The 27,733-nt window shown below is 40.3% G+C and overlaps 1 protein-coding gene across 1 annotated transcript; it reads right to left on the reverse strand.

The window, feature by feature from the left end:
- Nucleotides 1-773: 773 nt before the first annotated feature.
- On the reverse strand, nt 774-3,041 carry nkx2.5 (NK2 homeobox 5). The gene is made up of 2 exons (XM_026179981.2): nt 2,328-3,041; nt 774-1,830 (listed from the first exon to the last, which is right to left on the reverse strand). Exons 1-2 carry the CDS (start codon nt 2,674-2,676, stop codon nt 1,217-1,219), a joined length of 963 nt encoding a protein of 320 aa, XP_026035766.1. The 5' UTR covers nt 2,677-3,041; the 3' UTR covers nt 774-1,216.
- Between the last annotated feature and the right edge of the window lie 24,692 nt (nt 3,042-27,733).

Consider the following 27,733-nt stretch of genomic DNA (forward strand, 5'->3'; position numbering starts at 1 on the left):
GATGGTGTAAACACGGGGATCGGGTGGCTAATGGGAGACCTCTGCAACTTCACATTCATTTAGTAAATTTGACTTTATAGAGCTTTGGTATTGTTAGTATTTAATACATCATTTTGATACTGGGTGTATGTTCAGTTGGAGAGTAACAGCTGTGTTACAATAAAAAGCGAAAGGTTATATTACAGTAATTTTCAGTAATCCAGTGTACTGTCCATAAAAAGTTACATATATTTGATCTGGTCACACCTTGTATTTGCCACCATGTTTCCAAGTTCAGGGAATAAGACTATTGACTTTCAGGAACAAAGAGAAGATGAAGAAATAATTCATATAAAATTTATCTACATAAAAAACTGATCATTCGTTTCAGGTTTTCCGTATTGGAACCCAGTTTGAAACATTTTAAAAGGTCAAGGTCACGGCTAGTCAAAGCAACCTTATAAACATGTGTAAAAAGTACATGCAGCTGACAGTAGGTTGTAAAAAAAGTGTAAACATTTAACAACCTTTTACCTTGTTGAAGCCTACTGAATGAAGCTTTCTAATAGGTACTTGAGCAGTTTAACCAGAAACAAACCATGGGGTGGTTTGATAGATGTCAGATTTTTTATTTTATTTTTATGCATGTTTACCAGTATATAACCCACAGGTGTGCATTATATGTGCTGTTAAAATTATCGTTTTTTTTATTGGATGATTTAGTTGAATTCTTGTGGGGGGTTTGTGATGTACAGTTAGATAACAGAGCCAAAACAGACACGATGAGGACGTGGTTGTATGCTAAAAATTTTAATGATAATAATAATGGTAGTAACAATAATAATATAGAATACATATACAATTATATCATATAATTAAGTTGTAAGTTGTTTTGTTTTCCACAGAAAATACTTTTCGTAAAAAGAAATATGTAATAACCACCTTAAGGAAGATATGGAAAAATAGAAAGTGAAATCTGGCAATTTTTAAAATTAAAAAATGGCATTTATTATGTTGTTTTTCGCTCAAATTAAATGTGCGCTGAAAATAACTTAAAATGTAACACGTTTAGAGGAAAAACTGGTGCTGAATTCAAACGGAAACTACGAGAAATAATTCATCAAATATAAGTAAATTACACAAACTCCTCAATGTTTTAATTCGTTGGTATACACGCATGCAGTCATAAAATACTATTAAGGTAAATTAACATCTTTTTTTCTTCTTCTTCTCTTGTTTACCACGTCCTAATGCCGTGTAAGGAAGACACCCCGTTACTGGAGGAGTATGTGTTCTGGACGTTACTGAAATCCCCTACCCCAAAGTTCATGTAATTGCCGTTGCTGGAGGTACCTTGCATAGTCTGCATTGCGGCTGCGGGGTAATTGCATGCATAGTTCGTGTTGCAGCTGGAGCCGGTGTAGTTGCTGAAGGCTGTGTAGTTGTTATAACTAAAATGGTTAATGTGACCCATACTGTAGGAAGGATTGTAGCTGGTCGCGTCACTCGCGAGACAGGGCTTCCCATCCCTCACCAGCACCGGCACCGACACCCTCCTGGGCGGCGGCAGGGACACCATCTCCAGGCTCTGGTCCTGCTTCTGCCGCTTGCACTTGTACCTCCTGTTCTGGAACCAGATCTTCACCTGCGTCGGGGTGAGTTTGAGAACACCGGCGAGGTGATCTCTCTCCGGGGCCGAAAGGTACCGCTGCTGTTTGAAGCGGCGCTCCAGCTCGTACACCTGTGCCTGGGAGAAGAGGACCCGGGGCTTCCTGCGCCTCCGAGGCTTGGGCCGGTCCTGATCATCGGCCTTTATGTCCTCCACAGACTCTGACGGAACACTGAATTCGCCTGATTAAGACAAACACAGACAGAAAAAGCACAGAGAAATAACTGAATTAGATTAGAATTCTTCACGATTTTAGAATTTATATTCATATTTTTTATTTTGCGCTGTTATAACGATCATAATAATTGGCACAGGTTCGGGCAGATTGCCCGGCCATCCGTGCGACCAATCATTCCTAATATGATTTACGCACAACGCTATGATTTGTCATTTCATACCAAAGACGTCAATGATAGTTTGGATTTTATTACATTTTTCAAATTAATTTTCAAATCAGTATTAAAGTTCACCAACTTTCATTTATGTTTAAATTTCAAAGGTTTCGTTTTAGGGCCTTTGTCCAGCAGCCCCCGTTTTTCTTGTATACTTTCTTGTGGTACTTATTGCTTTAGTGCAGATAACATTCAGAGAATCTGCCATTATTCAAATCAAGCACATGTGTATCCAGGCCTAGGTTTAATGGGCCTCCAAACTAAAGACAATTCTTTCTTTAGCTCACCTTTTCTTCTTTTCCCCTCAAACGCATCAGATTTTCCACCCTTATCTATTTCCATCTCCATGAGGGATTTGCCATAAAAGGTAGAAGCAAAGTTAAGTGCATTGCCTCTGCCGGCTCTGGAGTCGTGTGTGTCCTCTACAAGAAGCGAGGCGGCGGTGGACGAGATGTCCCGGAGAGGCTCCTGCTTCATTCGGCCCAGCATACAAGAGGAGGAGGAGGATGTCGCAACGGTGCAGCAGTCCATGCGAGAACAATCGTCCAAAGAAGACGCCAGAACGTCATGAGTCTGCTCCAAGTTTAATATATCCTTAACAGAGAAGGGAGTGGACGTGCTAGGGCTGGGAAACATTGTCAAAAACCAGAAAAAGAAAAATAATCTGTTAATCTGTCACATGGAGGCCAAAAAGAAGTCACCAAAAAAAAAAAAAAAAAAAAACCCAAACAAAAAACCCCACCTTTCCTTCTTGGATTTACGTATAAGTTTGGTATACCGGACTGTTCTTGAGTGAAGTGTGCATTTTGAATGTCAACTCTGACTCCAAACTTTTTTCTTGGCCCCTCTCTCTCCCTCCTTTCAGTGACGCAGAGAATGAGGGAGGGACGGGGGATCCAGTGGGACCTTGAGCTCTGGTACTCCCATTTACTGACGTAAAGTGATGTTTGGTAGGTTGCATGTTAGGCCTGATGTTGGTCATAGGTCTATTTCTTAATTTGCAGCAAAGTAGCCTGCTTAACCAGCCTTTATACTCTGCCCAGAGCAAATAGGATTGCTGTAAATATTCCACTAAATCAGTACATCCTTTCATCCTGTTGGAGAAACACATCTTATTGTGCTTTGATTGAGGATGTCACTGGTTTATAAAGCTTCTAAATGAAGTATCCATCTCGCCGGATAGTGTTTAGCACTGCTGTAGTCCATTACGCACAATACAAGCTCCGGATGTTTATACAGGTCTTCAAGTACCAAATAAATAATTTATCTGACATACACATCAAAAACTTGCATTAGCGACCACTGACTTGCATTGTTTAACTTTCTGGGTGGAATCAAAATCCATTAATGCGCCTAGATGGTCGTCTGCGCGTGTGTGCTTGGGGTGTCGGCCCGTGGCTCTTCTGAGGGGAAACGGAGCAGACAAGCGTCAAGAAGGAGGGAAGCAGACAACAGGTTGGGTCCCTGAACAAGGAACCTGAAACCAGGAGTGACACACTCTGCTGTCTGCCTCTAAGAGATTTTTGGAGACGCTGTCTGTCTTATCGGGACGTGATAACAGATGACAACAAGCTCCCACCCAAGCTGCAGGCCGGGTTATCCTAAAAAAGTGTCATGTGTGACACTTTTGTCTTATGGCAGTCAGAAAGTCCCAACTCGTTCAGCCGGGTTTACATTTTCTGTGCATCTTCTCTGTCCTGTTAAATACAGGCGCACTGAGATATCAATTAAGCATACAATCATTTAGTTCTTAATTTAACAATGATAATTTGGGCAATATGACTTCAGCTGTCAGCAGTGAAATAGAGACAGCTGTGCGTAATGACGCGTAACCTACATGGGTTCCCCCTCGCACCATTGGCACTAAACCTCCTATTAATGCCTGTGGAGACGGTCACAGGAGACAGACAGTATTATCGTTTGTTTTATCTTAAGCGTTTAGCGCAGCCACGGGGTAAATGGGTCCCCCCGTCTCCGATCCAGCGATTGTGTTTATAGTTTTAAAGACTATTTGTGCGCCTCGCGAGCTGATGAATGGCCATAAAATCTTTCTCCGGCCCAGCGAGAGTCAACACTGGCCCGGCTCTTGTCGTAATAATTGGTTAAATAAAGTAAACGCGCTTCGGGGAGGCTCAGAACGTGATGGAAACGTTTTCGACATGATTAATTTAGGCTGCCCATGCGCAGTCAGAATGAACGTTTCCATATTTTTTATAGCATCAATTGCAAAAAGAGATTTAAAGAAAGGAGCCATATTATGAACATGCATGCAGAATTAAGTGAAACTCCCAGTCCTACTGGATACTAACTTATTCTGTCAACTGTAAATTGGACATGACAGGTCTGGCATGTGTTTCATATCCCTAATGCTTCGTCCTGCAGAAGCCCCGCGGTCCCCTTTGACCTGTCTTTCTGCAGCACATCTCCAGCTCAGATAAAGCTTCAGATAAGGTTGCTTAAAAACTTCCGCTGCAGGAACGTGTGGGTATTTTGAGGGTTGTGTGTTAGAGGGAGGCTCACTGCGTGTGTGTATGAGAGAGAAAGAGAAAGAAAGATAGCAGGATTTTGTGGGGTCTTAGACCGTTGGCTGGTGCTCTCTGGCCTCGAGGCTTTTGGATAATTTAAATCCTCTAACTGGCTGATTATTTGCGTTTTGCTATATAATAGTTAACAATTAGATTACACTTTCCCCGTTAACTTTATTGTTTCAAATGTCAGAATATTGCAGTGGTGGACAGAGTAGACCGATACAATTAAAAATTGTCCTTCAGCTGACCTTAGCTGTGCGTGCATGTATATAAAGTCAGGTTTATTTTGCGAACGCTGAATGTACTAATGTAAATAACTTTACCAGTCAGTGATGAAAACAAAGGACATTTCTAGGAATTCTTCAAATAAAATAAAATTCAACATTTTATTGAAATTCGTGAGTCCAAATACTTTTATCCATTAATGTTGGGAAGAACAAAGAAATAGTATAATCTACATTTTATACATGATATATTACACCAGCTATATTATATTCTATAATTTGTCTGTTATTCCAGTGGTTAAGTAAAAAATAAAAAAAGGAACCAAAACAAAAAACCCACAGAAACTACTGTTAATACATGTAAATATGCAGGTAAGCATGCACATAAACAATTATGGCATATATACACTAAAACACAAATATGTGGTCAGTTCTGAATAGTGCTTATTGAAAGACTTATTTAAAAAACAGAAAGCAAAACAATACGAAAACTGTATTACTGTGCAAAGGTTTATGTCAGAGTCTGATCAGGCACACAAAGTCTGTTGGAAGACAGCAGCCCCAAACATACAGGAGAACAATGCCTGTGGGAGATTTGGTCCGCTCCCTGCAGAGGCCAGATCTCAACATCATAGTCAGTCTGGGATTATGTGAAGAGACTGAAGACAATGAGAAATTGTGGCAAAGATTTCCAAACTGCTTGGGATAACCTGCTTACCGAAAACCTTTGAAGACACTCTTTAGGAGAAATGAGTCCTTCTTTTTTCTTCAAGGGAAAGGTTTGTGACACTGCATCAGTTTAATTTTTTTAATCCATGTTATGTAGTTTATTATCAAGCTTTATGTGATTATATGATGTTTATTAATAAATACAAAATGTTAATGTTATTATTTTTAAATGCATCCTAATTATACATGTAGAGTATGAAACATTTACATAGCAACACACCCAAGTTTACACACTAGATACACTCAAACTTTTGTCTTACTTGCTAGAAATAAAGGCAGAGAAAAGTGAATTAGTGTGGTGACTTTAACATGAAGGCTCTACCAAAGTATACCGGCAGTCAGAACAGCAACACACCCGAGTTCATACAGAGGTAAGGAATGGATGATGCCGAACTCTGTAACAGCTCTAAACTTCTTTGAAAGTTGCCATTTAATTAGGGGATATCTGATGTAAATTTAAATGTGAAACAATAATTTACATGAAGAAAAAAAAAGAAAAAGAAGCACTGCTTGAGAATTATTTATTTAATTACAAAAAAGCTCCTTCAGAAAATTTGGAATGTAAATTTGTCATAGTCTGTTGCTATATTTTCCAATCATTTCATTTATTTCATTTCATTTATTTGTTCATTTTCAGGCACAACAAATACCTATATTGAACATAAAATGCACAAAACAAAAAACAAAAATTGCCTGACAAAGGAGTGGGACGAAGAAAACGTATTAAATCCCACCCCTATACTCACTCATCAACAAAAAAAACAAACTTCCCGCAGCTACGCCCATCATTGCATACAGACCCATCAACAGCCCCGGGCACATACAAGCATCTAAACGGCAGCTCGCAAACAACAATTAGAGCCTTCATAACTGAATACAGAATATATAAATTATAAATTGCATTACCACAGGTAACAGGCAGTAATAACTACAAGTAACAAACACACATACATATACATACATATATATCTACACACACATGTACATATATGTACATACATACGCACACTTTATTTTTTTTTGGAATCCATACCAGCAATGGTAAGAGAACAGACATTACAGAGCACACTAAAACCCATCATTGAGTATACTGTGACCAGACCAACTGTTTGTAGAGAAATTTAAATCTATGAATATTTTTGCATTGTTTCAATTGTAAACTCAGACTGTTCCAGATTTTCACACCACATACAGACACACAAAAACCTTTACGGGTTGTTCGAGTTCTGGGTAATTTGAATTCTCCAAAGCCTCTCACATTATAAACCTTTTCTCGAATTTCAAATCTAGTTTGTTAATTTGCCGGTAAAAGTTTAGTAAAAGCTTTATACAAAATTATGGATGTATTGTAATTAACCAGATCCTGGAATTTAAGTAACTTTGCCTGAAGAAAGAATTTGTGAGTATGATCTAGATAACCAGCCTTGTGAATAATACGCAGTGCTCGTTTCTGTACTGTGACTAATGGATTAACATTAACATTTTCATTACAGTTACATTTTCCTACTGTTACAGAAATGAAAACAATGAGTGACTTGTCCCATAGGAACAAGACATATCTCCTACTGTGATACACTAAGTCAAAATCAAACTAATCCAACCAACCATCTAAGCATACAACAGCATGTTATACTGCTCCAAAGGAGAATATTTTCAGCAAAAATCCATCAATTTCACATGAACAGCAGTTAGTTCAAATTTGTGAACCATTAAAAAACGTTTAACTGAATATCTTCAAAGTCCCAAGACTCAGAAAGAGTAGTAGTTAAATTGAAATTCTGTATCCTGTATCCTAGTTCAGCATAACTGTAGTGTAACCTTTTTATGCAGAGACCACTTAGGCTGCTCCACCCTGAACTTATATGTCACGTTTTAAGGTAATTCATTGTAACTTACAACTGGATTTCAAATTGCAGTTTTTTCCAAAAACATTTAAACACATCTCCAGAAACTGTGGCTCAGTTTTTCAATACTTAAAGAGTTTTAGCTTCATGTGGCTATGCTACATATTTACATCCATACACAATTGAATGGTTCTTCCAATTGAGATGAACGGATGCAACATGAGTGAAACTAATTGGTAATCAGGGTGTTGTATGCCTGTGTCTCTAGGTGAACAAAGTGTACTAAATGATGCAGTTTGTGTTTGGAGATTTGCAAAACCTCCACAATGTTATTTGAGTGAGACCAGTGGAATTGTGCTTAGGGTTAAAGTGTTGTTAAATGAGTTTCCATTTTCAGAACTGTGTGCACAGTTTTTTCTGTGTTTAAAATATGTATCTCCTTAAAATTCAAATTACAGATGAGCCCTAAAGTATTTTCTTCTCCCGGTCTTAATATAACACATCACAGTTCTTGTGTGGCCCAGAAGACCTACAGTGTCAGATGCAGCTGAAATTCATATCACCACCTGTTTTTCCATCCTTGTTTTCAAGACTTCATTACATATTATGTTTCCTTGTGTACTTTCTTCTTCCCCCCATGTATAACCCATAATGGGTTATACAGTCCAATTTGCTTCCAGTTCAAGGTCAGGTCTTGGCAACTGCACTCTCATGCTGTGTCTCCATCCACGCTGCACCCTGGATGTTTCTCACAACATAAGTAAGAGAAGGGGACCTGATTATTATGTAGCTAATACTGGTGTGGTTTACTGATCAATAAGTCAAATCTAAATCTATCTCTTAATTTTAAGCTCTAAGACTTCCATGTGGTTCCTACAAGAAACAAAAAAAGTGCTTGCTGTCGTGATGAAGTGGGTTTTTATTAGTGAATTAAAGCAATAGAAGTCATGCTGTTGCAGGGATCATTCAGGGGTCAACACTGTCTCATTCATCAAGCGACACAAGTGTAACCATAAGCATCCGCTGATCCAGATTCAGGTTGTTGTAACTGGAAACTATCTGAATATGGCAGTGATGTTGAGTGCCATCTGTCTGTGGATCATTTATCTTTTTTTGTGATGGAGAGAGCAGCATCCCCTTTATCTACCCTCCATCCTCTCACCCTCCTCCCCCATCCCTCATACACACTCCCCAGGTCATGTTCATAAGCTTGGCAAGGCTTCACACAATCTTTTGCTGGGTTCAAGGTGATGTTCGAGCCCCCAGGGGACATAAGAGGATGGATCTAACTCTGCGCCTAATTTAGTTTTGTCTACGGCCCTTCACAGCTGATGTTTGAGGTCAGTAGTGGGATACTGTGTTGTAGCTTATGAGCTGATGAATGGATTTTAAATGGGCAGATTGTGCTTTGCTGACATATACAGATTGTACATGCTACAGTGATTTTAATGGGGGTAATCCAGCAGTTTAGTACTGCACTTCCATAAATTTAGGAGACTTATGAGCAGTAGAACAGTTTAGGAGCCACTCCTAAACTTATGCACTTATCTCTGCAACCAAGTCCTTTTTAACATCCCTCATATTTTTTTTTACATTTTATTACACATCTGTTACACAAGTTCCCTCCAGAGTCATAAAAAGCCTTATCTTGTCACACTTGTTTGGTTGTTGGGTTTTTTTTTTTTTGCTTGTTTATTTGTTTCTCTTTTTCACTTGTCTTATTTCATGTCCATTCTGACCAAGGGTGATTTCCTGCACTGTGTTTACCTGCCATCACAGTTTTTTTTTCTTTCTTTCTTGCTAGTGTATTTTGCTTGCACCCACCCACCAGGTTTGCAGTCCTTTCCTGGTGTTCATGTGATTGCTTTGTCTTCTGGATTCTCCCTTACCCTTCCTCTCGTCCTGCTGCCTGACATGTTGCCTTCACCAACTGTTGAGACTGTTCAGCGACCCAGTGACACAGGTGGTTGCAGGCTATAAAAACTAAATAAAGTCTAAATAAATCTGTTTTCTTTTTTGTAACCAAAAAGAGATTTCTTAGTAACACAAGATTTTACATTTCATAGTAAAGCACTTCTTGTGTAAAAATGTCTTAAATAAAATAAAATAAAATAAAATAAACACTATTCCCTGACCTCATCAGTTTGAATTACTTATTTATTGTTATCATGAAAACTGGCCACAGGGGGGCAGCATCACATAGTACTTACTAACTGTCACACATCAACATCATATTGTTTATCTAAATAAACACCATGACATATTTTATCTTATACTCCAGTCAAATTTAAATGACAGATTTTTTTTTAAACCCAAATTGTTGGAAATTTCTGAATGCAGGGTAGATAAACATCTACAGCCCTGTTCCTTAAAATCTCCCTCTGTGCTGTGTAAAATATGGGGTTCTTTATAAAAGTGTATTTGTCTTATCTGAATTCTGCGTAAATTATGTATTAGGAGCTGTATTACTCCCCTAATGTTTACCTATTTATAAATATATATGAATTCTGCGTTCTCCCTTCTTTAAATATTAGTTTTCTTGATCCTCAGCTCATGGGTCCTCAAGTGAACTGGGACCGACTACGTGCCCCGAGGTTTGTAGGTTCTCACTGCCAGCCCGTTTGTGCTGCATCAGCTGCCATTGCTTTATGGTCCTTAAATTACCCAGAGTTTACCAGCCAAGTTCACATGTTGAGTAGTCTGTTTTTCACACCACTGGAGTTCACCAAGAAATGAGGTAAGAGCATTGCTAATAGGCTAAATGACCAACATTAGAATAAGTCTTGTTGGTATAGCTTGAGTTACACACATGGCTAAATGCATGAAAATTCATGTGGAGACAAAGAGCGCCGATCTCTCTTCAGGGATGAGTGATCTGCCACCCATCAGATCCTTATATGCACATAAACACACACACACGATACTGTCAGCTGTAACATATTCCTCCAGAAGCTATCATGTCGTTGGCATCTTCATGACTGCTTCCTGTGGAAAAACACATAAACACGTCATTCACTTGCTCTGAATCAATTTTCATCACCTCTAATTGTGTGGCAGGTTCTGCAGCGTTGAGGGGTTCGATCATTGTGTTGTTATCTTGGCAAACAGATCCTGCCGGGCAGGTCTGGACACTGATTCATCCAACTCTGGCCTATTATTTTCAGTATTTGACAGTGGACTTCTGGGAAACCCATGTGATAGCTTGACCCAATGAATAGGGCGTCTTTTAAGCAGGCTAAAAAAAACACTTTTTTTCAGTGCTTACTATAACATACTGTACTGTACTGTTGGTGCTTCTGAGACACCATGCTTACTACCTTAGTAAGCATATGTCTGTATAAGGTTACTGTACGGCCACTGTGTGTTTATAAGTGGGAGAGAGAGACTGTTATTGTGTATCCTCCTCCTGTCTTCCCTCACTGCCTGTCTCTCCCTCTTTAATGGGGACAGTATGAGAAGAGAGCTTGTGCTCCGTCTGGACCTTTCTAATTGCCCCTGCCACACAGGCCTGATACAGCAAGACCCTGTGTTCCCAGCAGGTCAAGCATGTGTGTGTGTGTGTGTGTGAACGAGAGAGAGAGAGAGAGAGAGTGAGAGAGCGAGAGGTAGCTAGAGAGACTTGGGCAGACAGACTCATCACTCAGGTGGTGATCCCTTGAGTCCACCACACATATTCAGGCCCCACATAGAGAACACCATTCATTATAAATTTCAGAGCAGAGGAGTGGTTAGGAGAGACATGAGAGGGGGAGGAGAAGGGGATGGAAGAGAGTACAGGACAGAAAGATGAGCAGAGGTGAGCATGTAGCACAGGTAAAAGTTATCTGTCACATTATAAGCCCAATGAATTCTACTTAAGCTTTTGAATGCCCTTATTCACCACTCTGGTGAGCAAAACCTTCTTGGGATGCACACACATAGACACAGGGATCCATGCAGCTCTATATTATCTTAACATATAATCTTCTCGCAGCCCTAAGGCTCTCTGCTACTGCCAGGCCAGGTTATGAAATCCACCCAGGGCCAGGTTACAAAAATCCTCTCTGTGGCATCTGCCATGGAAGGCAGCTCTGTGTTGACAGATGGGCACAGCATTCCTGGGCCTGGACCTTGCCAGCACACTGCCAGGAGCTGGACTGAAGGAGCCATGGAGAGGCTGGCTGGCATTTCTTTACACCTATGTGCTTAATTTCTGTGGCAACCTCGAGGCACGTACGACAGGAGTTACATTCCCTGAATGCTGCACGTTCAAACTGACACGTAGAGCCAGTGATGACTGTTACTGGGAAATAAATAGATGGGTTCGAATTCAGGCATGTGTCCATTAAACAGACACTAAATTGATTTGTCCACTCTCTCTTGTCATGTTGTTCTGAATTTGTGTAATAAGGCTTGACTTTCAGCCACAGAAGTGTCTTCATTCTAGTTTTGATTTACACGCAGCACTGAACTTACACTGATTGGCAAGTTTCTTTCTCCCCCCCTTTCCTTTATCAAGAGGTTTACCTCCACAGCTGAAGCCGACTTAGACCCATGCTGGCCCAGTTATGTGATCTATGTCTAGTCAGGGAAGAAAGTTTGACCCCTTCCCCCATGCCTGCCTCGTGCTTCCACAGGGATAGTGTTTTACATGCTCAAGGTGAGTGGAATACCAGCGCAGCTCTGTTAGCCCAGCGTTTTACTCACTCAGGGTACCTAAGTCTTTGCATAACTGGCCACCTGCTTCAGGACAATCCAGGTCACACCGATAAAACCCGCTTAGCAATCGCCCATGCTGCAAATGACTCTGAGTTGCAACTCAGATGTTTATGAAGTCGATATGCAGTTTTTCATTTTAATATTCCAGACATGGGAAAACAATGTACAGTGCCTTGGATTGTAGAGCAGCAGAGCGTTTGGAATGCAAATATAGCTCTTGGCGTGGCTGAACTTATTAAGCTGGCATTCTGCAAAACCATGCCACATTCTCTGCAATCACCACTCTTTAACATCTAACACTGCATGAACACAATGTACCAAGACGCAGTGTACAAAAAGTGCCCTGCCAAGTCCTGCAACAGTGAAAGATAACAGTGTTTACTCCTGATTCCTGAACCAGTCCCAGTGTGGACCGATGTATGCATGGGGGTCAGAAAGAGAGACTATTGGGGAGAACGGGAACATTGGCAAGTTCCCTACTGACAGCCCGGAACAAAAAAGGCTAGCAAACGTGAGCGAGTTGCTGACCTCAAAAATCACTGTCAAAACACAGTGTCCCCATTTAGTAATTATCCTCCTCCAGAGATGAGGTCAGGCTGAAAATCAGCTAAAAACAAAGTGGGATGATAATGGCAGCGGTGATGAAGGAAGCGAGTGAATGAAAAGAAGAGGACATACAGGGTGAAATGAGAGAGAGAGAGGAGAGAGTGAGGTGGAACTCTCTGCTTGGTGTGAGTGAGCATGGGAAATGCGTGGGACTTATGGTCCATCGTTGGCACCAATGATGGGGATCTGTTTGGTAACTGATGCACATATATGTATGGAAACAAGTCATCAAATGACATTATATTGGCTTACCCTCATCCAGACCTCAGATTTAGTCTTTTTTTTATTAGAATTATCCACCTCAAATGGGAATTGCTTTTTGTCCCCGTAAGAGGAGTAAGGACCCTGTTGTGGAAATAAGTTTATATCCCCGCAACATTAGTAATACAAGGACACACAAAGATAAACACAATTGAGTTAACAGCAAGGCAATCACTTTTCATCTAAGCTACTCGCCTGCAATTGTTTTCTTTTGGAGCCTTACATTTCTTTAATCATTTAAACTCATCACTCATACACAGTACACAAATGTCCTTTTCACTCAGATGGGTGGGAGGCAAAACCAGTGCTGCCTAAATTTTACCACCAGGGGGCAAAATCTGGTCAGAAACCTTAATGTAGTGTCTCTGGAGCTCACGTGCACGTGAGCAAACGGCACAGAAACACACATATTCTCAAACATAGGTGCATAGATGGCTTTAAAATGTCAGCAGCCCTTTTACATATACCAATGTTAAAATGTATACAGTCAATCTAGATTTCTAGCAATCTCGCTGAGCAGTGTTATCACATGAAATAGTCCAGCGCTGGCTTAATAAACTGACCCAGCAATTAAATCCACTAACATCTGCACAACTGTCATGTTTGAGCTGCTAGGGCTCCAGTCTATTAGCTCAGCTCATGGCAGATTATGGCCTGTGGTATGCTTACGTTTAGGCCAAATTTTGGCAGGATTCAGCACGATGCAGTCTTTTCTCATGTCTAGGTTATTTTTATGGCCGAGGTGGTGGTGAAACCACTGGGAGGTCTGATTACCCTTCAAAAAAGCCAACACAGTCAAAGCTGTCTGCAGTGGTTGATACAGAGTGCTGCACTGAGAACCCAGTTTTGATGAAGCAAGGCTGCACAGGGCTGCTGTGTGCAATGGCAGTATGTTGTTAAACAGCATTTTACTGTATGCTGCACGTCTGGCCTACGCAGCTTTCCTCATGTTATGTTTCTAGTTTTCCTATATGTCTTTGCAGAGACGTTAGCCATAGGTGGTTTAGGTCAGCTGTTGTCAAACCCATGCTGAGGGCTGAGGGAAACAGAGCCTCTCAGGGCCATGACGTGTGCTGTGTTACTGCATGCGTGTGCACTTTTATACGGCTTTAATTACAGGCTGTGAACACAGACAGACTTGTTTATTCTGCTGCATAGTATACACTGAGGCCTGGTTGGCACCACAAACACACGTGCCACACACACACAGACACACGCACTCACACACACTGCTTTGTAGTAGTAAAAAGTATCTATTCTGAACAGGTTGTACCTGCCAGTTGAGTGACTCACTTGTGTTTTATGTCCAATAATTCAGTCATTTGTGGATATCTGAGTGCAGGACACCATCGCAAACAAGCATTAAAGTGTTCCTCTTTTCATCATTGTATGACGAATTGCTCACATCTTTTTCTACTTTTCAGGCTTTAAGCAAATTAAAGTTAGAGTATAATAATTATAGCGAGCGATCGCCACCATGGAGTTGTATTCTAATTCCCTTAGCTTAAACTAACAGGCTATTTAAAGAGCATCAGTCTAACATAGGCTGCTTTATTTTGAGTAGACAGAGAAAGTATAAATAGACTTTGAGTGCAACAAGCGAATGCTTCATATGAAATGGCTGGCGTTACATCATTGCCTGTGAGAGTGAAGTTCTGGAGAGGCACCGGGCTCTTTGGGCCAGCCATTATGGTTTGTACTAATGTTCTGGTTTCACAATCCAAACATTCTAAGAGCTGTTATTTGCTCTCTTTTTCCCTTTTACTCAGTAATTCTACTGCTTTTTTTTCTTCAGCCAAGCAAAGCTGTCAACAGGAGAGTATAGGAGGCTTTAAAGTGAGAGAAAAGCGATGGATGAAGATGAGTAGATAGACAAGATGAAAAAGAAGGAGAAACGAACGGAAAGCGACGCGACGGCCTTGGCTTTCAAGTTTATTAACCTGGATTCAAAGTTATAGCACGTCCGTGTCTTTCCATTTAAGCACGAGGGGTCCATTGCCCACAAATCTTGATAATTAAAGCATAAAACATCAATAGTAAAGTGTATCTCTGTGCAGACAGTATGAGGTCTGAGGAGGCTGCTAGTAAGGCAGCAACTGCCATGTGGTTGTACTGCAGGGGTTGTACTCATCATTACTGTTGGCTTCAGCTGATGCTACTGACATGACTTGTATAAGTGAATCAGTGCCGCTGTGAGACCTTCCAACTGGTAGCTAAATCACAGGACAAACCATATCCCCCATAAAGCATCTCTCCTGCATTTATCCTCTGTCATCTGTAACAGACCCTGCTCTTTTTCAAACACAGCATAGTGAAGTATGGCCGAGTCAGCATTTTCAGACACCAGACTTGTGTCTCTGCGTTGGCTCATAGCTATGTTATTCCCTACAATGTCTGGTATTTGAAAGAAGTTTAATTTTGAAGTGCATGGATAATGAGATGAAAATATAATTTGTGGCGGGGACAATTATGATGGGTGCCTGTGTGTGCTATATATGAAGTAGGACTGTGTCATACCCAGCTGCGTTTATACACTTTTTGTTTTTTCCTGTATTCTTAGAGAAAAGAAAAGTTCATTTGTCACGGTTCTGGGTCAGTTTGACCCAGTATTTTGAGATATGTTTTGGTTTATTTTTGAATGATGGATTGTTCTTTATGTTTCTCTGGTGCTTTGTTGGGTTTTATGATGAATCTGCATTTCAAGTTACTTTGGTGTGTTTGATTGTTTCCTTATTCTTTTAGTGCTTGTGATGATGATGATGATTATGATGATGTTCTATGTTCCAGCTTATTCTGGTTTATTTTTAGTTCTGCCCGTGTTAAGTCTGTGTTTCTTAGTCTGCGCCCTTGTGTCTTATTTCCTGTTTTATTGTGAAAGTCTATGTCTATGTTAGTCCAATTTCTCCCAGCTGTGTCTCCCTCCTATTGCCCATTCCCTGATTACCACCCTGTGTATATTAGCCCTGTGTTTTCCTGTGCTCAGTGTCGCGTCGTACCCTCAGAATTATGCCTGTGTGTTCAGTTCTCAGTGTCATTGTTCAGTTCATGTTTCTGTTTATCACCAGCAATAAAGCTAAGGTTCTCAGTTTCAATTCAGTCTCAGAGTCTCGCATTTGGATCCTCCTCTCCATCCGCCTGCACACAGAGCCCTGACATCATTAGATAATTTCAAATCGTCATTTAGGCTATTATTACACAATCCAATACACCAATTGAAATACGGATGTTCTTATAAAAGGTCAAAAAGTAACATGTCAGCCATGTGTGAGACAGTCATGAACACACATCATTTTTGTGCCTAAATACATGAAAAAAAGACCTTTTTTAATGATTATCCTAAATGCTAACAATGCAGCAAGATAAAACCTGGAGCATAGCAAATGCAAACAGAATCACGCTAACCTTAAATTTACTTTGGTTAAATAAAGCTCACGATCCTTATTTCTAGATCATTTTCAAAAATAAATCTATATATTAAACAAGGAAAAAAATCAGAAGATTCAGATTTTATTACATCATTATGGTCATAGTTCAGCTGTGGATTTAACACAGCCTGTTAATGGCTCAAAACAAATGGATAACACACAGTTAGTTAAAATGTAAACAATTATACAGTATTAATTGTCAGTTATCTATCCATCGATCTTCTTCTGCCCATTCAATTCATAATCGTAAAGCCTATCTCAGCACTCATATGGCAAAAGGCAGGGTGCACCCTGCAGAGGTTGCCAATCTATCATAAGGCTAACATTCACACCTCCAGCCAATTTAGCCTTACATGCATGTCTGTGGGAAGAAACTGGAGTACCTGGAAAGAACCCTAAACATGGGTACACATCCACACAGAAAGGCCTCAGGTGGCCAAAGATTTGAACTCAGGATATTACCTGTCAGGTTATTCTAACTACCACTCCAAGATGCCCTCCCTGTGTTATAGTACCGTGCAAGTCTGTGCAAAAGTAGTGTGTCACCCATATTTCTTGAAATTTTGCTAGAAAAGATGGGAAATAGATGGAGTGATATGTATTCTTAGACAGGCTTTCTTGTAATTTCTATAAGAAAATTTCAGGAATAGTTCTCCAGAGATATTCCAAAGCTCTGGATGCTGGATGAACACAGTGCTCCGCTATACATGTATAATTTTTGCTGAAATGGGAATGTGTTTGGGATCATTGTAATGCTGAAAAATAAATGAAAATATTGCTAATCCGATTCTTTTCAGATGGTATTGCACAATGGATCAAAATCGGACTTTTCTGCATACATAATTCCATCAATTCTGACAAGATCACCACATGATAAAATGCAGCACCAAACCAGGAAAGAGTCTCCATCATGTTTACAGATGGTTTTAGATACTTCTTGTTGTACCTCTCTCCTGACCTCCTCAGAACGTGACGATTATGATGATGATGAGTTGGGCTAAAAGTTTCATATTTGGATTCATCACTCCATCAGATCTGTTGCCGGTGATTTTCAGTCCAGCTCTTGTGTAATTTGGCATACATCAGCATTTTCTTACTGTTTCCCTTTCTTAAGAATAACTTCTTGAAAGCCACTCTTCTACTGAGACCATTTCTGACTAGGCTTCAGTGAACAGTAGATGGATCAGCTGAATGGCCAGATGCATCTCTCAGGTCATGTGTCAGGTCTTTGCTGGAATTTTTTCCTATTTCTTAAGGAAATGACATGATACTGTTCATGTGCTGTAGATAGTTTTTAAGCCTGCCAATTCTTTTTTGTCCTTCAGTTGTCCAGTTTCTTCAAATTTTCAAGGACAGACTGCATACCATTCTCAGCCATGTTTCCAAATAGCTCACTGGAATCAACTTATTGGTGCAAAAATACTCAGTCAAACTGTGTCATCTTTTCATTATCTGGTAAAGAAATGGGAACAAAATTGTGTGTTTTGGAGACAGTACTCAAAGTACTTAAAGACACAATTAGATCTTTGCTAAGTTGTCTGCAATGTGTAAAGACAACACCAGTTGAGTGGCACATGAACAGTATCATGTCATTTCCTTAAGAAATAGGAAAAAATTCAAGCAAAGACCTGACACATGACCTTGAGTTGAGTGGATTTTTTTTTTGTACATGAGTGATTTATTCGTCAGTGTTAAGTGGTTTAACAGACGCACAGAAACCAAAAAAACATTTGTCTGAAAATAGTCAGGTACAAGGAGTGGACTGAAAATGACTGAAAAAGCAGCAGGTGTGCAAAGAAAAACTTTGAAAGAGCTTCAGAAAGCCTGGAGAACTACTGCTCAGATCACCAATAACTACAAGACAGTAAAACTCCTTGGAAGCATAATATAAAGAGATGAGGGGTGGCTCAAGGCTTTTGCACAGTTCTGCCCTTTATCATTTTATTGTGGTGCAGGGATGCGACAAAAGGACTGGACAGGCAAACATTTGAGACAGTGGGGGCCTTTAGATAACCGATTCAGAAAGGGATAAACTATGATTGAGAAGTTGTTACATACAGTATGTGCACAACTGTGTTTGTATTTGAACACGCAAATCAGAGGATGCACAGTATGAAAAGTGTAAGATTTCATTTTAAAACGAATTCTGCAATTAATAAAGTAATGCACTGGTGCACCTTTATAGACAACATAACAAATTCAAGAATATTAAGAACAAATATCAGGAAAATGTCAGTGTAGCCACATTTTCAAAAGTCTTGGGGAGCACAGTGTACAAAGCAGGAGAGACACTATCTCAAGGTGCACAAGTGGATTAGTGAACTCACCACACACTGGGACAGCTGGAGTTGCCAAATTTGAGGGCAGGATCTCCTCAGCAGATTTCCATTTGTTTTGCCATTTTCAGTGAGCTCATACTTTAAAGCTAGCTGCACAAACTGATGAATGACTTCTTCGTAGTTCCAAATAGACATAAGGGACATGAGCAAACCTGACTTGCTTTGGCTCAAACGCTACAAAATCATCAGTCTAGATGTGATTTCAATCAGCCACCTATCCCCAGTGGGATCAGTTTCCTCAGTAATGCTAGTTTTGTCAGAGGCATTATGCTACAGTTAGCTAAATTAACACGAGCTAGGCTGTTACTGTAATGACTTTTTGCCAGTGTAGATGTCTATATTACTAATTTGTACTTATAGTTGTTAGAATATGTCAGTAGAATTCACAAACTGGACAAGTAGTCCCTGCGTGGACCATACAAGTCCATATAAGAATAGATAACATTTTTAACATGTGGTTATTTGCTTTCTGTCTGACTTTTATTTTGATAATGTGCTTTTTGGTAAACTTTCGCTGGCAGATGCAGTTATCTCTGAAAAGAGCCTGGACATTAATTTCCCTATATTTTAAATTAAGTTAGCTTGTTCCAACTTATTTCTACATGCTACATGAACAAGAATGAGGGCTAGTCAGTATAACAATTTGTTAAATAATGAAAATGACTTAATGATTTATGATTTATTCAACTACTTTTTAACTAAATAACACCTGATAATTCATACTTACTGGGATATGGCAATACATTTGCTGTTAAACGACACATCAGAAGAAGTATGTGTTACTACAGGGAAGTTACAACCACTGTCACACTGTGATATTACATGTTGCTATACAAAAAGGGGATAAATGCAATGTCAAAGACTACAACATCAGTCAAAGAATGGTGGAAGTTCTTAAAAGCCCTTAAAAAAATAAAAGAAAGCATGCTCTGCCAGGTAAAAAAAATATCACTGCTCATTTGAAAGCACGTGCACTATTGCTTGAAGACCTTTCTGTTTGAGATTCCCCACTTTCATAGCCACACAGATTAAATAGTCCTGTGTTTAGAATGTAATAGGGCCAAAAAAAAAGCAAAAACTCTGGACTGTTAAGTCAAGGCCGCCATCAATCAAGTCACCAACTCAACTGGACACTGTGATTGTACATGCAGTCCTCGCAGATGGAAATGTAATATTTTGACTAATAATGTGTGAGTTGAAGGAAAATCAAATCACCTCTGGGTGATTGAAAAAGTTATTGGAACAAAATTTGTTTAAGCATGATACAAATGGCAGGTCCAAAAGAAAAAATGTTGGTTCATTACAAGAACTAATGTTGGAAAAATGAACCCGCGGTGTTTTTTTTTCAAGCTGGCATGCAGTTAAGGCTAACAATTGGTCTTTCACCAGTTGTTGGGCTGCTAAAGGCACTTTTGTCAATGGCTTGCCATTATTTCATTGACATAAGTCATGTTTTCTTAATCTCTAATTACTCTGCAATTGCAAACCAGCTGTAAAATCACAAGTGTGGCCCTTTTCTAAATGCTGTTGGCATGAGCTGCCAAAAATGTCCCAGCACTTTCTTTCTTTATTCTTTATATAATTAAAGTGAAACTGCTGGAGGTCATTGAGAGCATTCTCACTGCATATCCACTGTAAATGCAGATCCATGCATCAACCTCATATAAGGCCACTGATGGAATCTACACTAATCAAATAAACAGCTTTATAATAATGAATCTATAAACGGCTTCAATAGGAAATAGTAAAGCTTTGGCTAAGCGCTTGATTGTAGATGGCTAGGTTTTCCAGGTGCTTGATTGCAGTTCCAGTGAAAACAACTTTTTTGGATAATTGTCCTGCCATCTCTCTACCTCCCAAGTGATCCATTTTGTGAGAGACAGAGAGAATAGAGAAGACAGAATCCTGGAAAAAAAAAATTAGGCATCGGACCGTTTTCCTCCAAGCATTTCTCATTCAAGTTAGACAAAAACTGCAAGACTAAGTCACATAGAAAAGAAAGATACAGATACTATAGTCTAGCACTTCCAACACAAGGCGCATACTGGAAAACGTTTTGAGGGAGTGCCTGGCACGGTTGGCACAGTGCCGTGGCCTGTGCTGCCTGGTGCATGCCACTCATTTCTGCGTGAAGCTGAAGCTGTCGCCACATGGACAGCTGGCTGAGGCCTGTGCAGCCCCACAAACAGCCACATCCTTTTTACAACATCAGTTTGAATGCATAATGTCCATAGGATCTGCATCAGTTTACCCTCTCTAAATCACTACCATAGACATTTGTCTCGAGACTGTGAAACTGACCTTAGACTAGTGCCTGGAAACAAAATGACACCCTCCGGCATTCCACAGCAGTGCAGCAGGACTCTGTCCTGAGTTAGATGAGCCTGCTTTCAATCAGCTCACATCAGGCTGTATATCAGGTCTAATTAGTGTTTGTGGGGCCTGCAGCACAGAGCTTGTTGTGAGACATGAGCTTTCCGTGCACTGCAAGCTCTCCCCTGCACGGCACAACCAGACCTCGTGCCTATACAGCATGTATTGCGTGGGATGTGACGCACAAGTTTTATGGGCTCTCTATTTCTCATCTTAACAGCACATGTGTCACAGTCTGAATAAGATTCCACAACAACTGGATCAAAAACATGAAACACGGACAGCCGTATCCGTGCTGCCCTCGCACACACATCACGGTGCTCATCAGTGCTAAACGTCTTCCAAAGCTTACAAGAGTGGGTGGATTTAAACTTTTAAAAGACAACAGAGGGCTGCAAGGAAGGGGATTTGTGGGGAAAAGTTCATATGATATGTCACTGTACAATGCACACATTGTAAAATAAACTTTAAGACTACAGGGGGAAAAAGCTGCGAAGCATAGGTGTAACATAGGTGTGGGTTTCTGAGAATGGAACAATACCTAAGAACTTAACACTTTTATCTGTTAGGATAGATTATTTATGTTTATTTTCAGGAAAACACATCCTTAAAGCTCCACTTGTTGGTATTTTTGCAGTTAGTTTTAATAATTCATAATCAGATTTTTGTGCTGACAAATGCACAGAAAACTTCTGCAACTCAGCTGTTCTCAGTAATTCAGAGCTGTTTTGTGTCCCTCAGTGCATTGTTTTGGTTTTATGATCCAAATTGTTACTGCTTTGCCTCAATCTTACCGCTGTTATGATGACAGTGAGAACTGTTTGTCAGAAGTTGGCAGAGACTGAATGTTAGACTTAGATTCGGGTGGATACAAACATGACTCCAGATGACGCATGCTGGATGTGTACATAAGAAAAATGTTGCTAACATTTTCATCACAAAATCATAAAGGAGAGAGTTATGCTAATTTGCATCTCTGTCATTTTATTCTTGGACCCTGCTGGTTTAGCTTTGCATGATTTGGTATTCAAGATAACTTTTATTTATCTTAAACAGACCCAGGCTGCAGCGCCTCAGTTCATATACTGCTAAAAAAAAAAAAAAATAGAAAAACTTGTTAGTCAGAGCATAAGTCAGTTAAACTTGTGTGATAGTGATCTGGTCAGTTAAGTAGCTGAGGGGTTGGAGGTGGAGGCCTCTGACATTTTTCCCTCCTCTAGTTTTGCATTTGGTTAGGGTCACTGTCACTACTGGTAGCATGAGGTGATGCCTGGACCCTAAAGAGCTTGCACAGGTAGTCCAGGATGGCACGTCAATTTTCTGCCATTGACAGAAAGTTTGCTGTGTCTCCCAGCACAGTTTCAAGAGCATGAAGGAGATTCCAGGAGACAGGCAGTTACTGTAGGAGAGCTGGACAAGGCTGTAAAAGGTCCTTAACCCAGCAGAAAGACAGGTATCTGCTTCTTTGTGCAAGGAGGGACAGGATGAGCACTACCAGGGCTACAAAACGACCTCCAGGAGGCCACTGGTGTGAATATCTTGGAGCAAACAGTCAGAAACAGAGTCTAACATCCTCTAGTGGGCCCTGTGAACTGGCCACCTGTGCTTTTCACAGGTGAGAACAGGTTGACATCTGTACATATGACAGATGTGAAAGGGTCTGGAGAATCCGTGAATGTTACCTGCAGACACATCGTTCAGCATGACAGGTTAGGTGGCGGGGCAGTGATGATCTGAAGAGGCATATCCATGGAGGCACACACAGAGCTTTACATGCTGGGCTGTTGCGATTTCATCCCAGTACCTCTTAGACACTGCAATGAAATTCTTGGACCCATTGCCTGACCTTACACTGATTCAGTAGGTCCTGGGTCAGCCTCATGTGGTAAGACTCTGCAGGCAGTTTGGCGAGAGCATCTGACAGTTCCTGGAGGATGAAGGAATTGATACGGCTGACTGGCCCCCTAAACCCAATAGAAGACCTCTGGGACACAATGTTTTGGTCCACCGATGGTGTTGGGTTTTTAGCTCAGACTGTTCCGTAGCTCAGTGATGTCCTGACCCAGATCTGGGAGGAGATCCTCAAGGACACCACGCTTCATTTCATTAGAAGCATGCCCTGATATTTTCAGGCATGCATACAAGGACATGTAGGCAATAAAAACAGCTGAGGACCAATTTGAATTGCTGCAGTGAAATTTCATCAAAATGGACTAGCCTGCTACATCATTTTTTTCACTTTGATTTCAATAATTTGTAAGTGGATAATGTTCAATTTCCATTAAGCAATGTGTTCCCCTTTCATTTCATTATAGAGATCCAGCATGATTTCTATTAAATTAAGATCTGATGTGTTTCCAAAGTGTTTCTTTAAATTGTTTTTTGAGCAGTGTACACTATCTTCATCGAGTTTTTTAAGCTTCTCTCCCTTTAAGTCAACTTTCTTCTGATTGGCTGCCCCTCACAAATAGAAGGTTTCAGAGCTCTGTGCCTCTGATGATTATATTAAGGCCCTTTCACACAGGAAGTGGCATGCACCGCGTTCACCGCTAGTTTGAGCGAACGGCCCAGAATTTGTGTTGAGCAGACCGCTGCACGGTGCCTCTACTACGTCATTTTTGTGGCCACTAATGGTCTCCATGTGTTGTATATATGCCCACTGTACGTCACACCGCATCAAGTGTGCACAAGTGTTCCCTGGCCGACACATTCACGCTGTGCTGTACTTTTCAGAATTCAGGCTTTTTTTTTAAATCAAAGATTTCTGACTTTAATTTCAGAATTTTTACTTTGTTTTTGTCTTCCACAGTTGTAATAAGCCTTCTCATTCAAAAGTAGAAAAGCTTTTTTAAAACGTGTAAAAATAGCTTCTTTTTTTTAAACTTATGTAGTAAGGAATTACTTATGAAGTGACCTCATTATCAGAAGCCTTTTTAAAGGACTTCACATTGTCTCAACAGATGTGAGCTCAACAGTTGTTTTTATTTGCACACAGTGATCTTGTACTGAACAGGACTGCCACAAGCATGTGATAAACTTTAATTAGCAAGAAACTCTGGGTTTTTAAATGTTTAACACGATGGTATTACCAAAGCCAGGATGAGGAATCAGGACAGTACAATGGAAAGGTGTGTGCAGGCTGGAGACGTGTTTTGAACCAATCCACTGTCCCCCACAGCGTCTGTGTACTTCCCTGGCTAGACGCTGGCTGAGTTGTGCGACTTTATTGGGAAAATTAGGGTAAGTGGTGTGGTGGGGAGCATGTGGGCGGGGGTGAGTTACTGACAGCGGAATTTACTTACTGGCCTTCGGGAGACGTTCCTCAGTTACGCTGTGGCTGTTGAAAAACTAATCCTTGCTGTAAATCATGACATTATACATTCACACACCTAAAATTATCCAGCAAAGGTCAGGCAGAAAATTGTGACCAGGGTTTGGCTGCATTCTGACAAAGTCCTAGCAATCCAAAAGCAGACAAACATCCAGATAAACATAGTTCTATCACTCTGGCGACTTCACAAGGCTCTCCGACAATGTCCAAACATTGCAATTTCAATTTGCACGCCCTGAATCATTACACAAAATGCAGGTATTTTAGGTAGGCCGAAATTGTTTTATTATTTTTAACACAGTAATTGCAAGGCAAATGGTCTTAATTGTAACCCCAGCCTCTGAAATAAACAAGGCTAAAAAATGAAAGTGGTGATTATGGTTTCCCAGGGCCTGATGTGGGATTTGTGAAGCCACTGCCAACTGCATTTTCATGTCACTGTTTCGAGTTCCTGCTGAATATAGACACACTGAATCACTCATCAGAGTACATGCCTTAATGGAGGACAATTCGAAGGCTCCATCCAACACAGGGGAGATGCTGAATCTATCCACCCCCCCAACATTCCTCCCTCGGTGGAATGTTCCATATGTTGTACCCTCCACAATTACTCCAATCCCTGTGATTAATGGTGGAAAAACTGGACTTGACAAATAATATCTATCAGTGCTCCGTTTTTTCCCACAAAACAGTTAAATATTTACAGCCTGACCAGCAGACATGTACAAATTCCATTATAACATACAGGAAGGATTTCAGTGCTTGAGTTTGATTAATGCTCAGTGAGAGACAAAGTCTGTGAAGTCTGTGGACATGGATCTCTGCTCTTCATGATATGCATTTAGCTACCTTTAAACAGAAGCTTACATTTTCCTATAAGGCTTACATCGGAAAATATGACCATGAAGTTAAGATGCATTATGCAAGCAGTGGTGTGTTGATGGGTTTTAAAGTGAGATGCTAATCTGTCATTGAAGACTGTTTTGTGGCAGCTTGCAGTGTGCAGCAGAGGTGAGGGTGTGACCTTTTCCTGCGTAGACTTGATTTTTGCCGCTTCAGCTTGGCATTCTCCTGTTGGATGGCCCTGCCCTATTTATGACCATTTTGTTGCTGTGCCAATGTTATCTTTGGCCAGATGTAGGAAAAACTCAAGTGATGGCAGCAGGCAAAGCTTCACCCACACATACACACAATAACCAGAGAGCCTGTCACAAACAGGTGCAATGGTTTAAGACCCAAATTAGGTTTTAATTGTGCTTCTGTCTGACTTAGGTTGTTTATGGATCATTTGCAGGCTGATGTGGTGACCACATTGAAATCCAGGCTAGCAAAAACACGCAGACACATGCACACACACAATAATGACGTACCTACATGGCTTTAGTGAGAGATAAAAACAGTACATTAAATAAATAGTTGACGGTTTTGTTAAATATGCGTATTCACATTCACCACAATGGCTAGTTATGCGACGACTTAAAGACACCTGGGAAATTTCATAAACTGCACTTCATAAAATGACCACTTGAGGCTCACTCCAAAGAAAAAAAACAAAACAAAAAAAACAAAAAACAAAAACAGGCAGGATAAATGTCTTGGCCCCTGTATGGACTTCTTCATTCTCAGCTTTTTGAAGGACATTCAGCGCTCTTCTTTGGATGATGGCTGTCGTTTGCTCCTTGTCTGTCAAGATGATCATAATTCAGTCAAATTAGGCAAGATCCCTGATACCACTGGCTCAAATGCAGCTCCGAAGATTACAGAGAATCTACTGTGTTTTATAGATGGGTGGAGACACTCGCTGTTGCACCTATAGTACATATTGACGATGATTTGAACTAAAAATGTCAAATTTCACCACTCCAGAAGACATGTTGCCACTAATTATCAGTGCAGTTCTTGTGTTATTAGGCATAGCTCAGAATTTTTTGTCCCTAATTCTCTTAATGGCTTCTTGACAGCCAACCTTCAACTGAAACCATTTCTGATGAGGCTTGAACAGTTTACAGTAAATGCATCAACTGACGGATCAGTTGAATCTCTCAGGTCCTGTATCATGTCTTTGTTGTCCATTATGTGGACGCAACTCTGAATCATCACTTGAGCTAGGTGCCTTTTTTTAGTGCTTGAATGACTGACTGGCTGGTGTCAAGTGGCTTTACAAACAAACAAACAAACAAACAAACAAAAGAAAATTCCTCTAAAAAATGGTCAGGTACAAGAACTTGATTGAAAACGAGTACAAAAAAAAAAAAACTTTTGAAAGTTTGTCTAAAGAGGCTGGAGAACTGTTACTCAAGACAACTTTAACAAAAAGTCTCTGACTTACTGGAAAGTTTTTGTTTTTAAGTTTTTGCTTATAAGGAGCAAAGCTTCCTTGCCATTTCATACGTCATTGCCATAAAAGGGGGCAGTTGCTAAGAACTGTCTGCTAGGCTTCCGAACTCTACCCTCTCAGCCATATTTGTGGCATTTGTTTGGAACATTTGTAATGTATTTACTAACAGTCTATCCAAGATGTCTGAGCTTCAGTTTTGCTAAATGTAGTTGCCTCTTTTGGTCTGATAATTAGCACTAACTAGGAGCTATCTGTGTATGTGTGATGCACTCATGCGGTTTGCTAACCAAGCAGTGAAAGTAAAGAGTGAGGGAAAGAAAAGCAAAACAGGGAGGGAAAATAAACTGAAATCAAATGCAAAACACAAAACTACTACACAAGACATGAACATCAGCGTCATGGCCATCAAACTTGTAACTTACTCCACAACCAACCTTGTAATTTAGACTTTATTGCTCTCTAAAAGAGTACAATTATCTCTTGGAGTCTAATGTTGTGTCAAGGCCAACACCTTGTGCGCATCTCTGCCAGGTCAAACACATACTTGATAGTTTGGTACATAGTGTAAAAGCTGGTATTGAATAGATCTTGGCTCAGATCCTGTTTTGATGCTAGCATAAATCAAAGCCAAACCTAAATGGAAAAGTAATTGTCATGCATCTTTAGAATCCTTAATTTGTTATTCATATTGTTTCAGCCATAAGTTCTAACTTAAAACTCATTACAGAAGTTACACATATTCAAAAATGAATTTCATAAGTATGCATATCAGCTGCACCCACCTTCCAAATTCCACATTCCTTCAGTATTTTTCTCCCTCTGTAATTAGCAGCGAGTCTGATAATGAGAGTTGATATCGGTGGGCAAATCCCTGAATAGCCAGTGGCAGCTTATCTGTCACAACAGGAGCTACCCTCTCTCAGCTTGTCTCACTTGTGTACAGATTTTCACACACGTTTCCCTGCAGCTGCAAAAACACTCACTCCTCCATGGTTGC

The sequence above is a fragment of the Astatotilapia calliptera genome, chromosome 2 (genome assembly GCF_964374335.1).
Source record: "Astatotilapia calliptera chromosome 2, fAstCal68.1, whole genome shotgun sequence".
Classification (NCBI taxonomy): domain Eukaryota; kingdom Metazoa; phylum Chordata; class Actinopteri; order Cichliformes; family Cichlidae; genus Astatotilapia; species Astatotilapia calliptera.